This window comes from Populus alba, chromosome 18, assembly GCF_005239225.2.
Source record: "Populus alba chromosome 18, ASM523922v2, whole genome shotgun sequence".
Lineage (NCBI taxonomy): Eukaryota > Viridiplantae > Streptophyta > Magnoliopsida > Malpighiales > Salicaceae > Populus > Populus alba.
The window spans coordinates 14321480-14336923 of NC_133301.1; the positions used below are offsets into that span (position 1 = coordinate 14321480).

A 15444-nucleotide genomic window follows, 5' to 3' on the forward strand; every position below is an offset into this window, starting at 1 on the left:
TGAAGTTGCCTAAATTTCAGTCACTATAATGGCTCAAAAATCAAGCTTTAATTTATTTTTTTTTAATCTACTTTCAACCTAAGATACCTATAAAATACCTTATAAATTGTTATAAACTTATTCATGGTCTAAAAAACCAACTCTGAAATAAAAAAATCAAATTGAGCCCATACATGTTTTTTCAAGGACTTTCAAGGCAAAAAAAAAAAAGAAAAAAAAAGAAACACCTAATATAAACTCTTCTTATCAAATAGAACCATTTGACACAATAATCGATTGTTTTGATGACCTAAAATCGATGTTAATGACACTTTTATCTCTTTACCTCCGGAATTTAGCAACCTCTCCCTCTCCTCTCTAGTCAGGGACTAAAAAATAACAAAAATAAAATTTTGTATCAAAATTGAACTTGAAAAATATTAAGGTACTGAAATTGTAAAATTTATGTTATTTTTTAAGTTCAAAGACCAAAGTGTATTTGTTACTAAAACTTATAACATGTCATTCATGTTTAGTACTTCTTTCCTTCCGGTCCCTCTTCTTTCAACCCTATATTTTCCTATGAAATAACAATCAATTGACCTTTAATTAGGATTAAATCACTGAGAAAAAAATTAAGGTCCAAAATGAATTTTCGACAAATGCACAATGCCAACACAGTGCCATCAATAGTGATTTGTATGTTCATGAACAATACCTAAAAAAAAATAAATGCATTTTAAGTTATAGTACTAGATTAATCTATAAAATCTGCAACTCGGGTCATAAGACGAGGATAACCTAGTAAAAAAAAAAAATTCAATGTTGAAGGACATGAAACAGAGATAACCTCTTTAAATTTTTTTTTTTAAAAAATGACCTGATTTAACTGGGGTTAAAATACTAAAACCTGCGACTTTGATTTTGAGACCATGATATGCTCATAGAAAACAAATCAAAATAGATTATGAGACTCAATACTCAATCGATCCAATATTAAATGATAAAATTAAAAAAAAAAAACCCGAAACAACTTAGGTTAACCTATTAAGCATTATTCTCGGGTCATGAAAACGGAATGACCTAATAGAAAGTAAATAAAACAAATCATGAAATCTAATTTCCAATTAATCCAATAGTAAATGATGAAATTAAGAAAAAAAGTGAAATAAGGAAATAAAACTCTAGTAAACTTAGTTAATTTGTCAAATTCATAATTCTAGTAATGAGAATGAGATAACTTAATAAAAAAAAATCTAATATTAAAAGATAAAAAAAAAAATATTAAAGAAAAAAAAAGAAATTTTTTTTTTGAAGTTACACATGTGGTGAAATTACTTTTCAATGCTACATATCTTCCCCATGTTTTAGTTAATTGTTAATAATAAAACACTGGGAGCAGCCGAAAGGGAAATAAAAAAAAGTTAAAATTTGAAGTTAAGAAGGATGGGAAAAGGGGATGTTCCTTGACTCTTCATGACTATAGAGTGTGACAAGAAGATGAGACGTCTGGCACAGTCATCAAGAAACGTGTTATGGATTTTCGCCGCGTGTGCTTTTCACCCCTTCCCCTCCTTGGCTCCTCCTCCTAATGGATTGAGTATTATTTAAGTGAACCACTGTTCAACTCCGATTGCTTCTTTTGAGCCTCCGATAGGGAGGAAAAGACTACAACAGACTAACATGGACTGGCGGCATAAGATGAGGAAAGCTTGGTTTGCTGTTTCTTCAAGATTCAAGTTTCGTAAATCTGGTTAGTTTTTGCATCTTATCACGGTTTCTTTACTTTAACTACACCAGTAAGCTCTTTTCTCTAGCCCAATGTAGATGGAGATGCACCTTACTTGAGCACATGATGATTCTTGGTGGGAATACCAAGCTCTACGAGGTTGGACTTGGAGAACTAATGCTGATGTCTATGCCTTGTGATTAAGCAGGTTCAGGGGGTGGTGCAGCTTGTAGGAGTGCTTGTAGTTTGTTGAAGTTGCAAGATGATGTACAAATGTGTGGGTATAGAGATGTGGAAGTAATGTGGAATATGTTCATTGAATCTAATCCAGAGAAAATGGCAGCAGCATTAGTGAATTCTACTTCCAAACCCACCAGCACGCAAACCCAAATGCCCTCTTCGAGGTCTTTCCTTTGGTCTCACAACAAAACAACCACCACCACCACCACCACCACCACCACTACAACTTCGTTTACTTCATTCAATCAAGTTATAATTACCACAGAAGAAAAAAAATGCAGAAACAATTGAGGGGTAGATATGCATGTATTTAGTTTATTCTCGTCGACAAAAAGGAAATGAGATAACATGCTTTATGTAACAGTTGTTCTCACAGGAACACTGTTGACCAAAACTATTACAGTTCAGAGTCTCATAATCTGGTCATTAATTTATCCTAAACTCTTTTAAGTTTTCTTACTTGATCACATATTCTAAAGTTTATTGTCAAGTTATTGGACCATGGGCTATCTATATAGCACCATCAAAACTCTCCTCTACAAAAGAAATCCATGGCGCATCCCATGATGAGAGCGCCTGGCTGTTGAAAAACAGACTTGAGGATTTAACCCAGTTGATTATGCATTTCCAGGAAGGTTAATTATTGTTAGTATATGTTTTCAACTGAGTTCCGTAGCCTTGGTAAGAAATTATTCATCACAAAGCAATTAATAGAAATATATTTTGATAGTGCTGACATGATCATCAGTATATTAAAAGGAAGAAGTAGGATACTTGCATTGCTAGATATCATTTTTAGGGCAATCTCCTGAATTAAAGCATCGGGAAATAAGTCTTAAGAACCGAGTTCAAGGAACCTTTGTGCCATGGGATGCTTGGCTTCAGACAAGTCATCAGGTTTCAAAACTTCAACAATTTCTCCATTCACAAGGAGGCAAACTACATCAGCAATCCTCTGGATCTGTTTGATGCTGTGAGAGACAATAACAACTGTCAGCCCTCGTTGTTTCTTTAATTTTACAAGAACATCCTCTATGTTTTGTGTTGAAATTGGATCCAATGCACTAGTTGGCTCATCCAGCAGCAAAACCTTTCAAAACACAGAATATAATCAGAAGAACAGCATATATTGCCCAACTGAAAGCAGATTTAGCAAGTGCGTGAAAAAAATTTGGAGGCATGAAAACACAATGCAAAGGAATGGAAATTTTGCACATTTCAATAGGCATTACCTCTGGTTCATTAGCTAGAGTCCTAGCAAGTGCAACCCTTTGAGCTTGACCGACAGATAACTCATTACTAGTCTTTTTGTAGAAGGAAGAATCAAGGTCTGCAAGCGAAAGCAACTTGTAAACCTCATCATCGGTAAGCTTCTTCCCCTTCAATTGTGGTCCATAACGTATGTTATCCGCAACCGTGCCTGAATAGATTGAAATCAATGGTCAGTTAACTATAAATCACATAGCATTTCTTAAAGGTACCAGGCATATATCCGTCAAGTCAACAGAAGATAAAGTGCTATTACTGCCGTCTGCTGCCTCAGCTACAACTGGAATTTCAAGGGGGAAGCTGCTGCATCCCAATCCCAAAGGAATAATCAATGTGATTTCCATCACGAATCTTAGTCCAGAAATTGTGTCGGGACTTGGAACACGTTAGGCGAAGGCACGTGATGGTGGTTGAATGCGTGACAGTGAAACACTTAGCTGGTATGCACAAGGATTAATCATGATATTACAACAATCAGGCATCCTGCCATCATAATATTACAGAGAAGCATCAAATAACGCAGCTAAGAAACTTGTAGCTATTTAAAATTTCAGATGACAACAACCAGTGTCTTGCCTGCCAATCAATATTGATGGCATGCTACCTGATCTGTAGAGTACTCTCTAAGGATTCCATAATCGACAAGGCCAAAAACTTCCTGAGCTACAATCTACGGTGAGCACTGTGCTATTTTGGGACTGGATTTCAAGAAAGAGCACTCTGTACCAAAATACATGCCACCCTCTGATCTACACTGGGCTATTAACTCAATCACCCTACCAATTACAAGAAATTTACTAACTATAATGATAATTCATAACACTAGCCGAGCTTGGAAAGGCAAGAATTAAACACTGACAAGCATATTTATGCAGGTTTTGATTGATAAACCAATGGGTCAAATGAAACTTTAAGAAAAAGAAAGAAAAAATCAATCTAACCATCAAAAAGAGCAGGAAGCTGAAAGAGCATCCCAACTTTCCTGCGATGGCCAAGAACATCAAGATCCTTAACATCATGACCATCAAGAAACACGGTCCCAGAAGGTGGTTCCCACAATCTGTTAAGAGCCCTCAAAACCGTCGACTTTCCACTTCCACTAGGGCCTATAATCCCCACAATCATCCCTTTAGGTATGTCCATATTGATTCCATTCAATATGGGCACCCCAGCATCAGAAACCTTAGTCAAATTTCGTATCCTAAACTTGGCTTCTGCCCCATCTTTCGCTGCTTCTACGTTAACAGCCAACAGGGGTTCTTGATTCCCGTTACCTGGAAACAAAGGAAGAGAAAACGGTAAAGGGTTTGAATAGTAAGACAAGAAACACAGGATAAGTCAAGAAATAAAGAGATTGCTGGTGTTGAAGAGAGCTTTTACCTGGAGAGATGTCTACAGCTTGGTAAAGTGAAGTCAGAGACATTATTGTATCTTGTGTTGGGTAAGCAAGCTAGGAAGTGGTGTTGGTCATTCTGACTTTATGGGCAGCAGAAGAAGCCTGCCCCAGTTTTCGGTGGAACGATGGACCAGGTTCGTGATTCCTCAGATCAACCTTTCCTTAAAAAAAAAAAAAAAACAATAGCTCTGGTTTTTGGCATACTTGTCCAGGTTAACCAAAGTTTAGGATATCAAGCCAAAGCCAGTTAATTATTTTTATAGAAATCGTCGTTGTTATATAATTTAGCCTAAACCGATGGATTGAGAATAACAAATAATTTGAAGACTCATCTTATAACTTATATCTTCAAGGACTCAATATTCATACATGGATAACATTTTGAGGACTGATTTCAAATCCCCATTCCCTCCCCTCCCTCCTCCAAAATATTAAATATTAAAAAAAATCAAGATGTTTAGAGAAGGAACTAATAAATCCACGACTTCATTTCTTAAACCCACCACGTGCAAACAACACATCGTGCTAAAAGCTAAAATATTGGTTTTTTTTTTTCTTCTTATAATTATGGATTTCAAAATTCATCTTTGTTTTATTATATTATATATATAAAAAACCAGTCCAGTATAATTACTATTTTACTTCTTGGTCATTTTATATTTTGTTTTTGTCTCGAGGGTAAGGTGGTCTTTTTATCATAACATAAATATCTTTTAAAAATTATATAAAGTTATTTAATGTATAGTAAAATTACTAATGTAATCATTCAATAAAATAATTCAACCCTTTCTGCATGAGTGCACATGGGTGTGGTTAAGCTCAAAATTACTTTTTTTTTTCTTTTTTTTTTGGATGATGTACTAACTATTGAAAAAAATCTTACAAGCCCTTTCATTTATTATTTCTTTTGATTTAGTCTTTTTTTTTTTCTTATTTGTAATTATTTTAAATGGTTTCTCCTTTTTTTTTTTTTTTCTAAATTGATGTTTCCTTAATTTTTTTATCATCTTTTTTATTGAACTTTTGTTTTTGTTTAATTATCTTTTTTAACTTTTGTTTTTTATTTTTTGGTTTATTATATTGAGTTAACACTTAATAATTTTTTTCTATTTCACCTCTTCCTTTTTTTAATCATAAATAGTCTATCATATTACAAAATATTTTTAATTTCACCCTCTTATAATTTTTTAATCTTTCAAATTTGATCCTAAATTTTTTAATTGTATTTTTTGTTTGCGATAATTATTTTTTTAGATTTCATCCTCATTAGATTTTTTCCAATGAGTTTTTAAGCCTCATTCATTTTTTTTTTGTTCCTTTTGTTTTACAAGTTTTTTATTAATAGTTTTTTTAACGATTTTATAATTCAAAATTAAATTAGATGATATTTAAGTTTTTTCATTAAATTTGAGTCTATAATTTAACAAGTTGTAAGTTTTTCTATATTATATTAGATTTAGGAGATTCGACTAGGTTTGCTTGGTTTTTCTCTTTTTTTTTTATGCTGATGTTTTTTGTTTTTTTTAGTTTTTCATTAGTTAGGTTAGCATTAAGTTATTTGATAATTCAAATAGGTTTGGGTGTGATTTTTTTAATTTTTTTTATGTAAATGTAACTAATAATTTGGAACTTGGATTTTATTTAACCTATCACTTTTTTTACTTTAAAAGAAATTGCTCGGCCCACGCCAACCGCGGGTAACATTTATAGTTATATCCTACCAACATTATTTAGCCAACAATGTTTAAAACATTAATGTAAAATGAGTGAATCAGGATTAATTTTAAAGAATAGTAACCCCACTGATTTTTAGTATTAATTGGCTGGAGCTCATCTACCGATCATGTTTTGAGCTCACGAATCACTCTTTGTTTACTAAATATATTTAATTTATTTTAATTAATCATAGACGTTTTAGTGACCAAAAAAATTAAATATTAATTATATTAACATAACCATTTAAATCTTGCAAATTCAATAAAATTTATTAGCTGAAACAACTATAATTAATTGTAATTTAAAATTAACCGTAATAAGTAAGTCCAAGCGAAGAAAGTGCCCTCGAGTTCTAGCTCTTAGGCTTAAAATATATAGTTAGAAAATAGAGATTTGAGAAGTCGCCATGGCCGCCCGTGAGAGCACACATCAATTGAAAATACAGAGAATTCGGACAAGAAATGAATGGACGAAGAACATGCCTAATAGTTTGTTTAAGGCCGAACAACTTCAAGTTGTATACAAGTAAGGAAAAGAAAAGTCAATTTTTTTTAAATAAAATAAAATAAAGACAAAGCAAGGAAAATAAAGACAATAGAAAGTGAACTTGGTGTTGATTCTATCTATGGCTTATGAAGAGCTCTTCCAGCAAGCAGAGCAGCTTCCATGACTACAGATATAACATCAATAACTTCATCAGCTTGGCATGTGTTCCCCTTGAATGTATGTGCTCCTGAGTTTCTGAAATTGTTCATGCAATTGATGAAGTTTTGGCTGCACTCTTGGCTTAGATAGTCATCTGCATGCAATAATGCACCATCCCCACATAATAAATAAATAAATAAATAAATTATTACTTCTACAATCACAAGCAACACAAGACCGCAAATTTCCTGTCAGTTACACTCACAAGCAACCAAATTCATAGCTGTCCATATGCCTATCCTAATGTTGACTTCATCTATAGAATTAGCTTTCCCTTTCGACTTGTTTTCTATAAATCTCCACCGACACTTAATTACCATGGTCATTCTTAATGATGACTGGTATTGTTTGTGCCTTTTTTTTTTTTTTTAATTCTATGATTAGGGTATTGCATGCCTTGCCTCTAATTATGTGCTTGGTGTTCTAAGACAATATATATATATATATATATATATATATATATATATATATATATATATATATATATATATATATATTCTAAGACAATATATATATATATATATATATATATATATATATATAGAAACATGTTTGAGTAGAGAAACAGAGATGATTACAATTTTGAAATGATTTTCTATTCTTTTCAAAATAGAAAAACAGGGGTGCATGCATGTTTTCACTATCTCAATTGTTACCAGCTATTTTACCTACTATTTTATCTCGATATAGTAATTCAACGTAAAGATAAGGGAAGGAGGAAAAGGAAAGGAATATTTATCTCTCTATCAAATCACAACTACAGGTTTTGGCATAGTCAAATAATTCTCCCCGTTCATGATAATTTTTTGTAACCAATTTGTCAACCTCCCAGCATAGATCTATGGGAGCTACAATTAAACAGTTTATTTCCCTTTTACCAGAAAAGGGACCATACATTGAGAAGCACTTGAAGAAATTTAAAGAAAATTACACCAGCAACGGAGCCATGCTCTTATGGTGAAGGAGAACTTACTGTTCTTTGCTTGCACACAGGCGTCATGCTTCATACAACAAGCATCAAGGCCGTCGCAAGGCTTCTCTCCCGGGCATCCACTATATAGAAGCCCACAATACTTGCCATATCTCAAAAACGGGGGCACTGCCATCCACATAAATCAACAACAATCTTGACCATATTCTTGTTAAAACTCAATGAGAAGAACATTCAAACACAAAAAAAAAAAAAAACAACCCTAAATAGTTTACTGTGAAGCGATTCTGTCTGTAATTTTTTTTCTTATAGATTTTGTTTTTTGCTGTAATAGATAGATCAAACTGTCTTTTTGGAAAGAGAATAAAAAACTGTGAAGATAATTGCCCACCTGAACAGAACTCTGACTCACATTTCCTGCTACACTCTTTGCTCTGAGGAAAACGAAGAACTCTTCAAGTATTAAGGCTTGTATATATGAAAAGAAAAAATAACGAAAAACTGAGAGGTGGTGAAAAGAACAAACCAGGGAGATAGCAGAATCGGTTGATTGAACTCCAATGTTGAGTGCTTGGACAGAGAAGGATGAAAAGGCAAGGACAAGGAGTGAGCAAGAAACGAGAAGGGCTAGCTTCAATGAGTTGCGGCACTCCTTTGCCATTGTTTTTAGGGCTCAGAAATGAAGCTTGGTTTTGCTTAAAGACAGAGTATTTGGGCAGAAAATGTTTTATTGAGAAACTGAAGAGAAGGAGGAGGTTTGTCTTGTAATGGCTCGTGATACGTTTTTGGAGTGTTGTTCATGCTCACACTTCTGACCGAAGTGAGATGCTTCTAATTGGAACAAACTGCGGGGTCGTTGTGGGGTCCATCTCTTATGAACTTGCTCTTTCAACCACCTCTCAATCAAACACTCCAAAACGTAAAAAAAAATAAAAATTGTGTAACTGATTACAATGATATGAAAAGTCTGTTTCTAACGTGATGTAAGCCATGTGTTTTTTTTTTTTTGGTTAAAAATAATTTTTTTATGTTTTTAAATTATTTTAATATAATAATATCAAAAATAATTTTTTAAAAAATAAAATAAAATAAAACATTATTTTAATGCATTTCTGAGATAAAAAAACACTTTAAACTGTAAATACTACATTATTCTAAATAGACTCTAAACCTGTAACCCGTGAGTTAATCTAATTTGAGTTGGGATATTTAAAAAAAATATAGAATGTGAGTTGATTTGGTTAATAAAATGAATAAAATCATGATATAGTTGATCAAATCAAAATTTTATTTGATTTTAATTGATTCAAATTAATTAGAATTAATTCACTTAACTTATAATCTAGATATTAAACCTGATTATGAGTTGAAGCCGGTTTAATAATAATAATAATTTTCTTCTCGTCGTTATAAAAACATGAAATGAAATTTATCTGTAGAAATTAGCTGAGGATATGAATGAGATTAATGAAGTTGTAGAAATATCAAATATTATATGTCTAGTGGTTAAGGATGAGAAAGAAAATTAAGTGCATAATGCTGAGAAGGACTCCTTTAATTACAAATATATCCGATCATCTTGTATTTTGTAAGTCATTTATCCATGCGCTGAGTGGTAATTTTCCATGGATTCTAAAAGCTTCGTAATTGTGTCCAAGAAACAAATCGTAAGAGTCTTATTTTCCATTAAATAAATTCCATGATTCCTAGTAAAACAAGTAAATTATCATATATGTGAAGCCAGGAGTTTTTTTAATGAGGTCATTTAAAACCTTATACTTCATTTTAGGAATTATATTAAGTATTTTAAGAAATAAAATAATGTGAATTCTAAAAAAAAAAGTTAGACAAATCTAAAACATGACACATTATCTTGGTTAATTTAGATTTCAATATTAATTATTTAAAACCAGGTAAACCAAGAAAATTAAATAATATATACAGTAAAAAAAAAACTGATTATTTAAAATTAATGAAGCTATGAAGATCAAAGTAATACGAAAAATTTTACCTTATTTTTATGGATATATCATCATTTGAAATATGCAACATTTGATAATTTTGTTTCTTAAAAGAGGAAAATATAACCCTTTTAATTTTCATTATCTTTTTAATATTTCATGCAGATCAATCATATAAAACATTATAAATTTATATAATTTAAGTCATAGTTACTAATATATTTTTGAAAGTCGAAGAGGGTCAATTAACACCCCTCAAAGTATAACCCTACCAGCTAGATATAGAATCCTTATAGATAATCTTTTTTTTATGATATTTATGTTATAAGTACAATATATATATTTACGATATATTTCTCTTCTATGTTATTAGTATCAGGTAATTATACCCTTTTTTTCGAGATGGCAATTTATCCCTCATTCCATAACCCATAAAATATATGGGCCAATGGCCCATGAATTAATTACTCATTCCATAACCCACCAACCCAACATTACTTTATAAAACAGTTGACCATCTACAAGTTGAGATTTTCAGTCCACACAGAACTATGCAAGCTCACTCATATTCTATACACTATAATTAGGGCTCAGAGCACATCACTATATATATTCCAAGCCCAGTCACTTCATGCAAACTGGTTAATTACCTTAAAGAGGACTTTCTAAAAGCTCTGCTACGCACTGGATATATAGTTAATTACTAGCTAGGATAGCTTCCAAGCTTTACCGCCATTGATGCTGAATTTCTTAAGCCTTCCGTAGAACATTACTAAGATGAGGATAAATTTTCCCATGTTACTCCACCTTCCGACAAATCCAAACCATGCATCCTTGCACGAGCTATCGGGCTCAAGTTGTCGTTTGCAGCTATAGCCAGTTGAGAACCCGACATTTCCATATGCACTACAGAATGATTAATTTTTCAATATGGAGTTATTAAATATATTAATTATGCACACATGCATGCAGTCGTTCTCTGTGAGAAGAATTTATGATACCTTATGACTTCTATGGTGATATTGAGCACGTTGAAGTTGAGAGGGTCTTTCTTCAACTTATCTCTCTCTGAGACGCAAATGAGAATCACAAAGATGGCTAAGGTAGAGAAAGGTGAGAACAACAGGCACTGAACCAAAGACTTCCTTTGGATTTTGCATTTTTGGCCAGTTTCTGAATCAACCTCTTCCTGTTGCTTTGTTGGCATAAATGAAGTGTATGGTGGGAGATACCTTCAAACACAGAAATAAAAATAAAAATAAAAATAAATCCAAGATTACAAGGATTTCAGACAAGGTCTAATCTGACACAACTTCAATCAATCTTGTATACAAACTCTTGATGAGTCGCACGTGTTTTAAGAAGTGTGCTAGCATTTTTTAGGGCTTGTAAGAATGGAATGCAGAAATGAAACCCAACCATGAATGAAGGTAAGCCTGTATTTAGACTTCATATTTAGATTGTGCTTTATATATTTAGTCAACCTTAATGGTTAAGCATCAAATTCTCCAAAGAAGAAGGGGTCAAAGCCAGCACTCGACCTCATTATTTTTTCTTTCCTTTTAAAGACAACTTGGAACTTTTTTCTTTGAATTTAAATATATATATATATTCTTCAAGAAGCTAAGACTTTTAGAAGAAATGATATATCAGAGATGATTTTATTCCAATTGAAACGAATTTGAGCTTGAAAGGGGCAATACGTCATACAGCAACAAGAAGAATCAAATTCATGCATGCAATATACTTATGATAAGCTTCTAGTACTGTTCAAGGCATGATTAATAGATTTGATTCTGTTTGCATTGTCAAAATAATATATTCTGGAATTTTTTTTTTCAATTCAAAGTAAGTAATCTTTATATTAGAGATCCACTTCTTGGTTGTTTATCATATCTAAACTAATTAATTAATTAATTAAGGTCTGTAGTGCTTTTGGGACAATTAAAATTAATTAGGGTTTATGCTTTATACTCCATCCACTTTCAATGGATTAATCCATATACATACATTATTTATAGATAGATAGCCATGCACGATAGAATAAAAAATAGGAAGAGAAAAAAATAATACATATTAAGGAGAGAGAGAGTACTTAACTATATAATATATATACATATCTGCTGCATGGCCAAACACAAAATGATCCAGAGAAACTAACCCAAAATCTAATTAATAAATACAAAAATAAAAATGGGAGGCTCAACTAATAAAAAAACTTAAATATTTTAAATAAAAATAAAAGGTCAACTTAATATTAAATTCAGTGCTATACAATGACAAGGCAAGATGGGAGGCTCAACTTAATTAAAAGTCATAACTATATACGGTCACGATCTAATTCTCCATGCATATCCATTTGGCGCAGAGAAAGGAGTTAAGGGACAGGGTATGAGATTCCCCCACCATCGTTGTTGTGGTTGGATTCGACACGAATTTTCTTTTGAGATCGATACAATTCTATTCGCTCGGGAATTGCAGGCCACATAAAAGTGTAATGCGTAGCTCATATTTTTTGTGGCCAGTATTATGATTCCCAGTATTTCAAAAAGAAAGGTATGAGATAAGTTGTCTTTTTTAGTCTATATATATATATATATATATATATATATATATATATATATTATATATATATATATATATATATATTAGCTTCAATGCGTGTACTTCATTCCTAATTTTTTTTAGGTCAAATTAGTTATCATGCAACCTGGGGAAAAAAATCTTGATTTTCTTAGCAAGCTTAAAAGTTTGGTAGTTGAGAATTGCAATTTTCGTTTCTCCTTCTGTTTTTCTATAGAATAAGAATTTAATTAAGGATATATGGCCTGTGAACTTGAACGTTCAAAAAGTGAATTTAAAAATATCAAGCTAGCTAATAGTAAGTTTGAAATATTTAATTTTAAAGGTATAAAGAAAAATAATCAGAGTGACATTCTGGACAAATACAAAATTTGTACCAAAAACGAAAATCCATTCATAAGATTTAATGCATGGACTTTCCATAATTAAATAAATATATCATGCACAGATATATACATGTAAAATAAGAAAGAAAGACTTACATCATAACCACGAAGAGCACCAAGATTGCTGGAGAGATGATGGAGAGATCGACAATAGATTCACCGGTGTGCCTTGAATTTACAACCTGAAACAATGCACCCATCAACTTCTGATAGGAATTCAGACCATCCATAGCTCCTGAATTCCACTCCATGGAGCAAAAGACTATGAACTGCACCAGTATAAACCCCGAGACTGTGATAGCGAGAAGGCACGAATGAGAAAAGGATAGCAAATGGCCATAGCCCATCTCTCTAGTATTCATCAGAATGTATCTGAACTCCACTTTCCTTGTGATTTTCTCCAAACTCCAGATCAGAAATCGCAGGCATGATGGGTATAATGTGTTTCCAAGAAGAATTTGAGGGATGAGAATAAGTAGGAGACCTGAATTCTTCTTGAAAACTATCATGTTCTCATTTGTAGGGACAAAACCACAGTTGGAAAAGGTAGAGACTGTGGTGAACACAGAAAATGTCTGAATCTTAATTCCCTTACTGCCCAGGACTTGTCTTGCACTAGGAACAAGGCTTGTATACATAGCAACTAAACTAGAACCAGTTATGTGAACAACTGAAAAATAGCCCAAAGCCACACAAGCAAGGCTCTTAAGTGAGTTCATCTTGAGACTATGATCATTGTCTAAAGAGTTGAGATTACATTCTAGGTCTACTTTGGTTGGTTTCTCAATCTCTAGCCCTGGAAAGTTGGTACGTTTTGGAGGATTGTGGTAAACAGAAGAGACTATACTTTCCTTGGTTTCATGTTTAGAGAATTTGAACCTTGACAGATAAAGTCCAAGGATGGAAGTGAAGACCTCTCCACCCAATAACATCAAAATGGTCATGATGATAAGTTGGGTGTTAGAGAAGACCTCCATTTCCACCGTTGACATGCTTGAAACTGTTGCCGAAGAGACAGAAGTAAAGAAGATGTCAAGGCTTGCAGGCCTTAATGAGCCAGGTCTTGGCTTTGAAACCTTCAAAGCCATATTTCCAACCAAGGAAAGGATTACAAAATAAGCAAGTTGAACCCAAAAAGGGTGTATTTGAAAGACTAATACACGAAGGAAGGACCGGATTGAACATATGGAAGATTTATGGAAGCAACTTACTTTGTTGCAAAAGAAATTGCGAGGGTGCTCTAATTTCTTACCAAAACAAGCAAGGCTCTTCATCTTTACTAACAAGAAATTACTTTGCAGCTCAATGGGATGTGGTGTTTATAAAAGAGCAATACGGACCCTACTGAGCGAGCTAGCTAGCTAGCTGATAGAACTCCAACTCTAGTTGGAATTCACTATGAATGAGTGGCTGCTAATCATGCAAGGTTAGTGGAATAATAGAAAAAGATATCAAAGGGGTACGAATGCTAGTTTATAGTATTTCGCAACTCTTTAGCGTAGGTTAGGTATGTGTAGAGAGCTATCTGGCAAAACTAGAATATATGCAGTATCGGAATAGAAAGGTGATTCTAAACAAGAAATTTCTTTTAGCTTCAATTACAAGGTGTGAATCACATTAGTGATACTTTAATGAGGCGACATTGTTGATGTTTTAATGAAATGACATATGAAAATTATTTAACTTCTAATCTTTTTGCATATATAATTTAACTTTTTAAAGATATTCATGAAACTACCAGAATAGAAAAGTGAGGCTAAACAAAAACTTTTCATTTAGCTTGAATTATAAGGTTTGAATTAAGTAATTGATGCTTTAATTATGAGATGACATTATTGATATTGTAATGAAATTACATATATGAAAATTATTTAACTTCTAATCTTTATAATGAATACAAGTGTAGGAAACTGTTCTCAGATTTCAGGCGGAATTTTTTATGCCCTGTAACGACAATAATTTAATTTGATCTAGAATAATATTGTGCCTTTGTCTTGTTTTATTTTATTTTATTTTTAGAAAGAATGAAAACATACATAGTTCAGCTTGTAAAAAAAGTTTAGAGTCCAGGATAAGGTTACACATCAAATAACGCATGCGTTGTCTTGGAAACTTTGACGTGACTCTAATGCGCTGATTCGATTAGATATGTAGTTTGTTTTGTGTAATGGTAGACAGAGTCAAGCTGATCGGTAACTTCAGTCATGATGGCCTTAACGTGATCCCAAAATTATTAAATGAAATAATATCAACAATCATTTTTCTCTACCATGTCCATAGTACGTACCAAATGTTCATCTTTATGTGTTTATTAATGTTTAGCATTGAGCATTTGGGTTGCTTGAAAACTTGATGTTGGATTTTGATGAAATCATAAAAAAAATTTGAGTTTTTTACAATCATGATCTTACGTTGGTGGAGTAAATATTGGGTTTGGCTAGCTAATAGGATAATTGACTAGGTCATTACCTAGAGTGAATTACCAGGATAACATCCATGCTCACCTAAAATAACAAGTTCTTTACAATGCTTAAGTTAGTGGATATATA

At 32.5% G+C, this 15444-nt stretch overlaps 3 protein-coding genes across 3 annotated transcripts; all 3 read right to left on the bottom strand.

Moving 5' to 3' along the window:
- Window positions 1-2637: 2637 nt before the first annotated feature.
- Window positions 2638-4904, bottom strand: LOC118052133 (ABC transporter I family member 17). Its single transcript, XM_035062974.2, has 4 exons — window positions 4598-4904; window positions 4159-4491; window positions 3181-3368; window positions 2638-3038 (listed from the first exon to the last, which is right to left on the bottom strand). Exons 1-4 carry the CDS (start codon window positions 4638-4640, stop codon window positions 2784-2786), a joined length of 819 nt encoding a protein of 272 aa, XP_034918865.1. The 5' UTR covers window positions 4641-4904; the 3' UTR covers window positions 2638-2783.
- A 1891-nt stretch (window positions 4905-6795) lies between these two features.
- On the bottom strand, window positions 6796-8755 carry LOC118052135 (phospholipase A2-alpha). The gene is made up of 4 exons (XM_035062975.2): window positions 8492-8755; window positions 8357-8399; window positions 8008-8133; window positions 6796-7128 (listed from the first exon to the last, which is right to left on the bottom strand). Exons 1-4 carry the CDS (start codon window positions 8624-8626, stop codon window positions 6953-6955), a joined length of 480 nt encoding a protein of 159 aa, XP_034918866.1. The 5' UTR covers window positions 8627-8755; the 3' UTR covers window positions 6796-6952.
- A 1647-nt stretch (window positions 8756-10402) lies between these two features.
- LOC118052136 (sodium transporter HKT1) lies at window positions 10403-14329 on the bottom strand. The gene is made up of 3 exons (XM_035062976.2): window positions 12992-14329; window positions 10928-11158; window positions 10403-10832 (listed from the first exon to the last, which is right to left on the bottom strand). The coding sequence occupies exons 1-3, from the start codon at window positions 14167-14169 to the stop codon at window positions 10634-10636; spliced, it is 1608 nt and encodes a 535-aa protein (XP_034918867.1). The 5' UTR covers window positions 14170-14329; the 3' UTR covers window positions 10403-10633.
- Between the last annotated feature and the right edge of the window lie 1115 nt (window positions 14330-15444).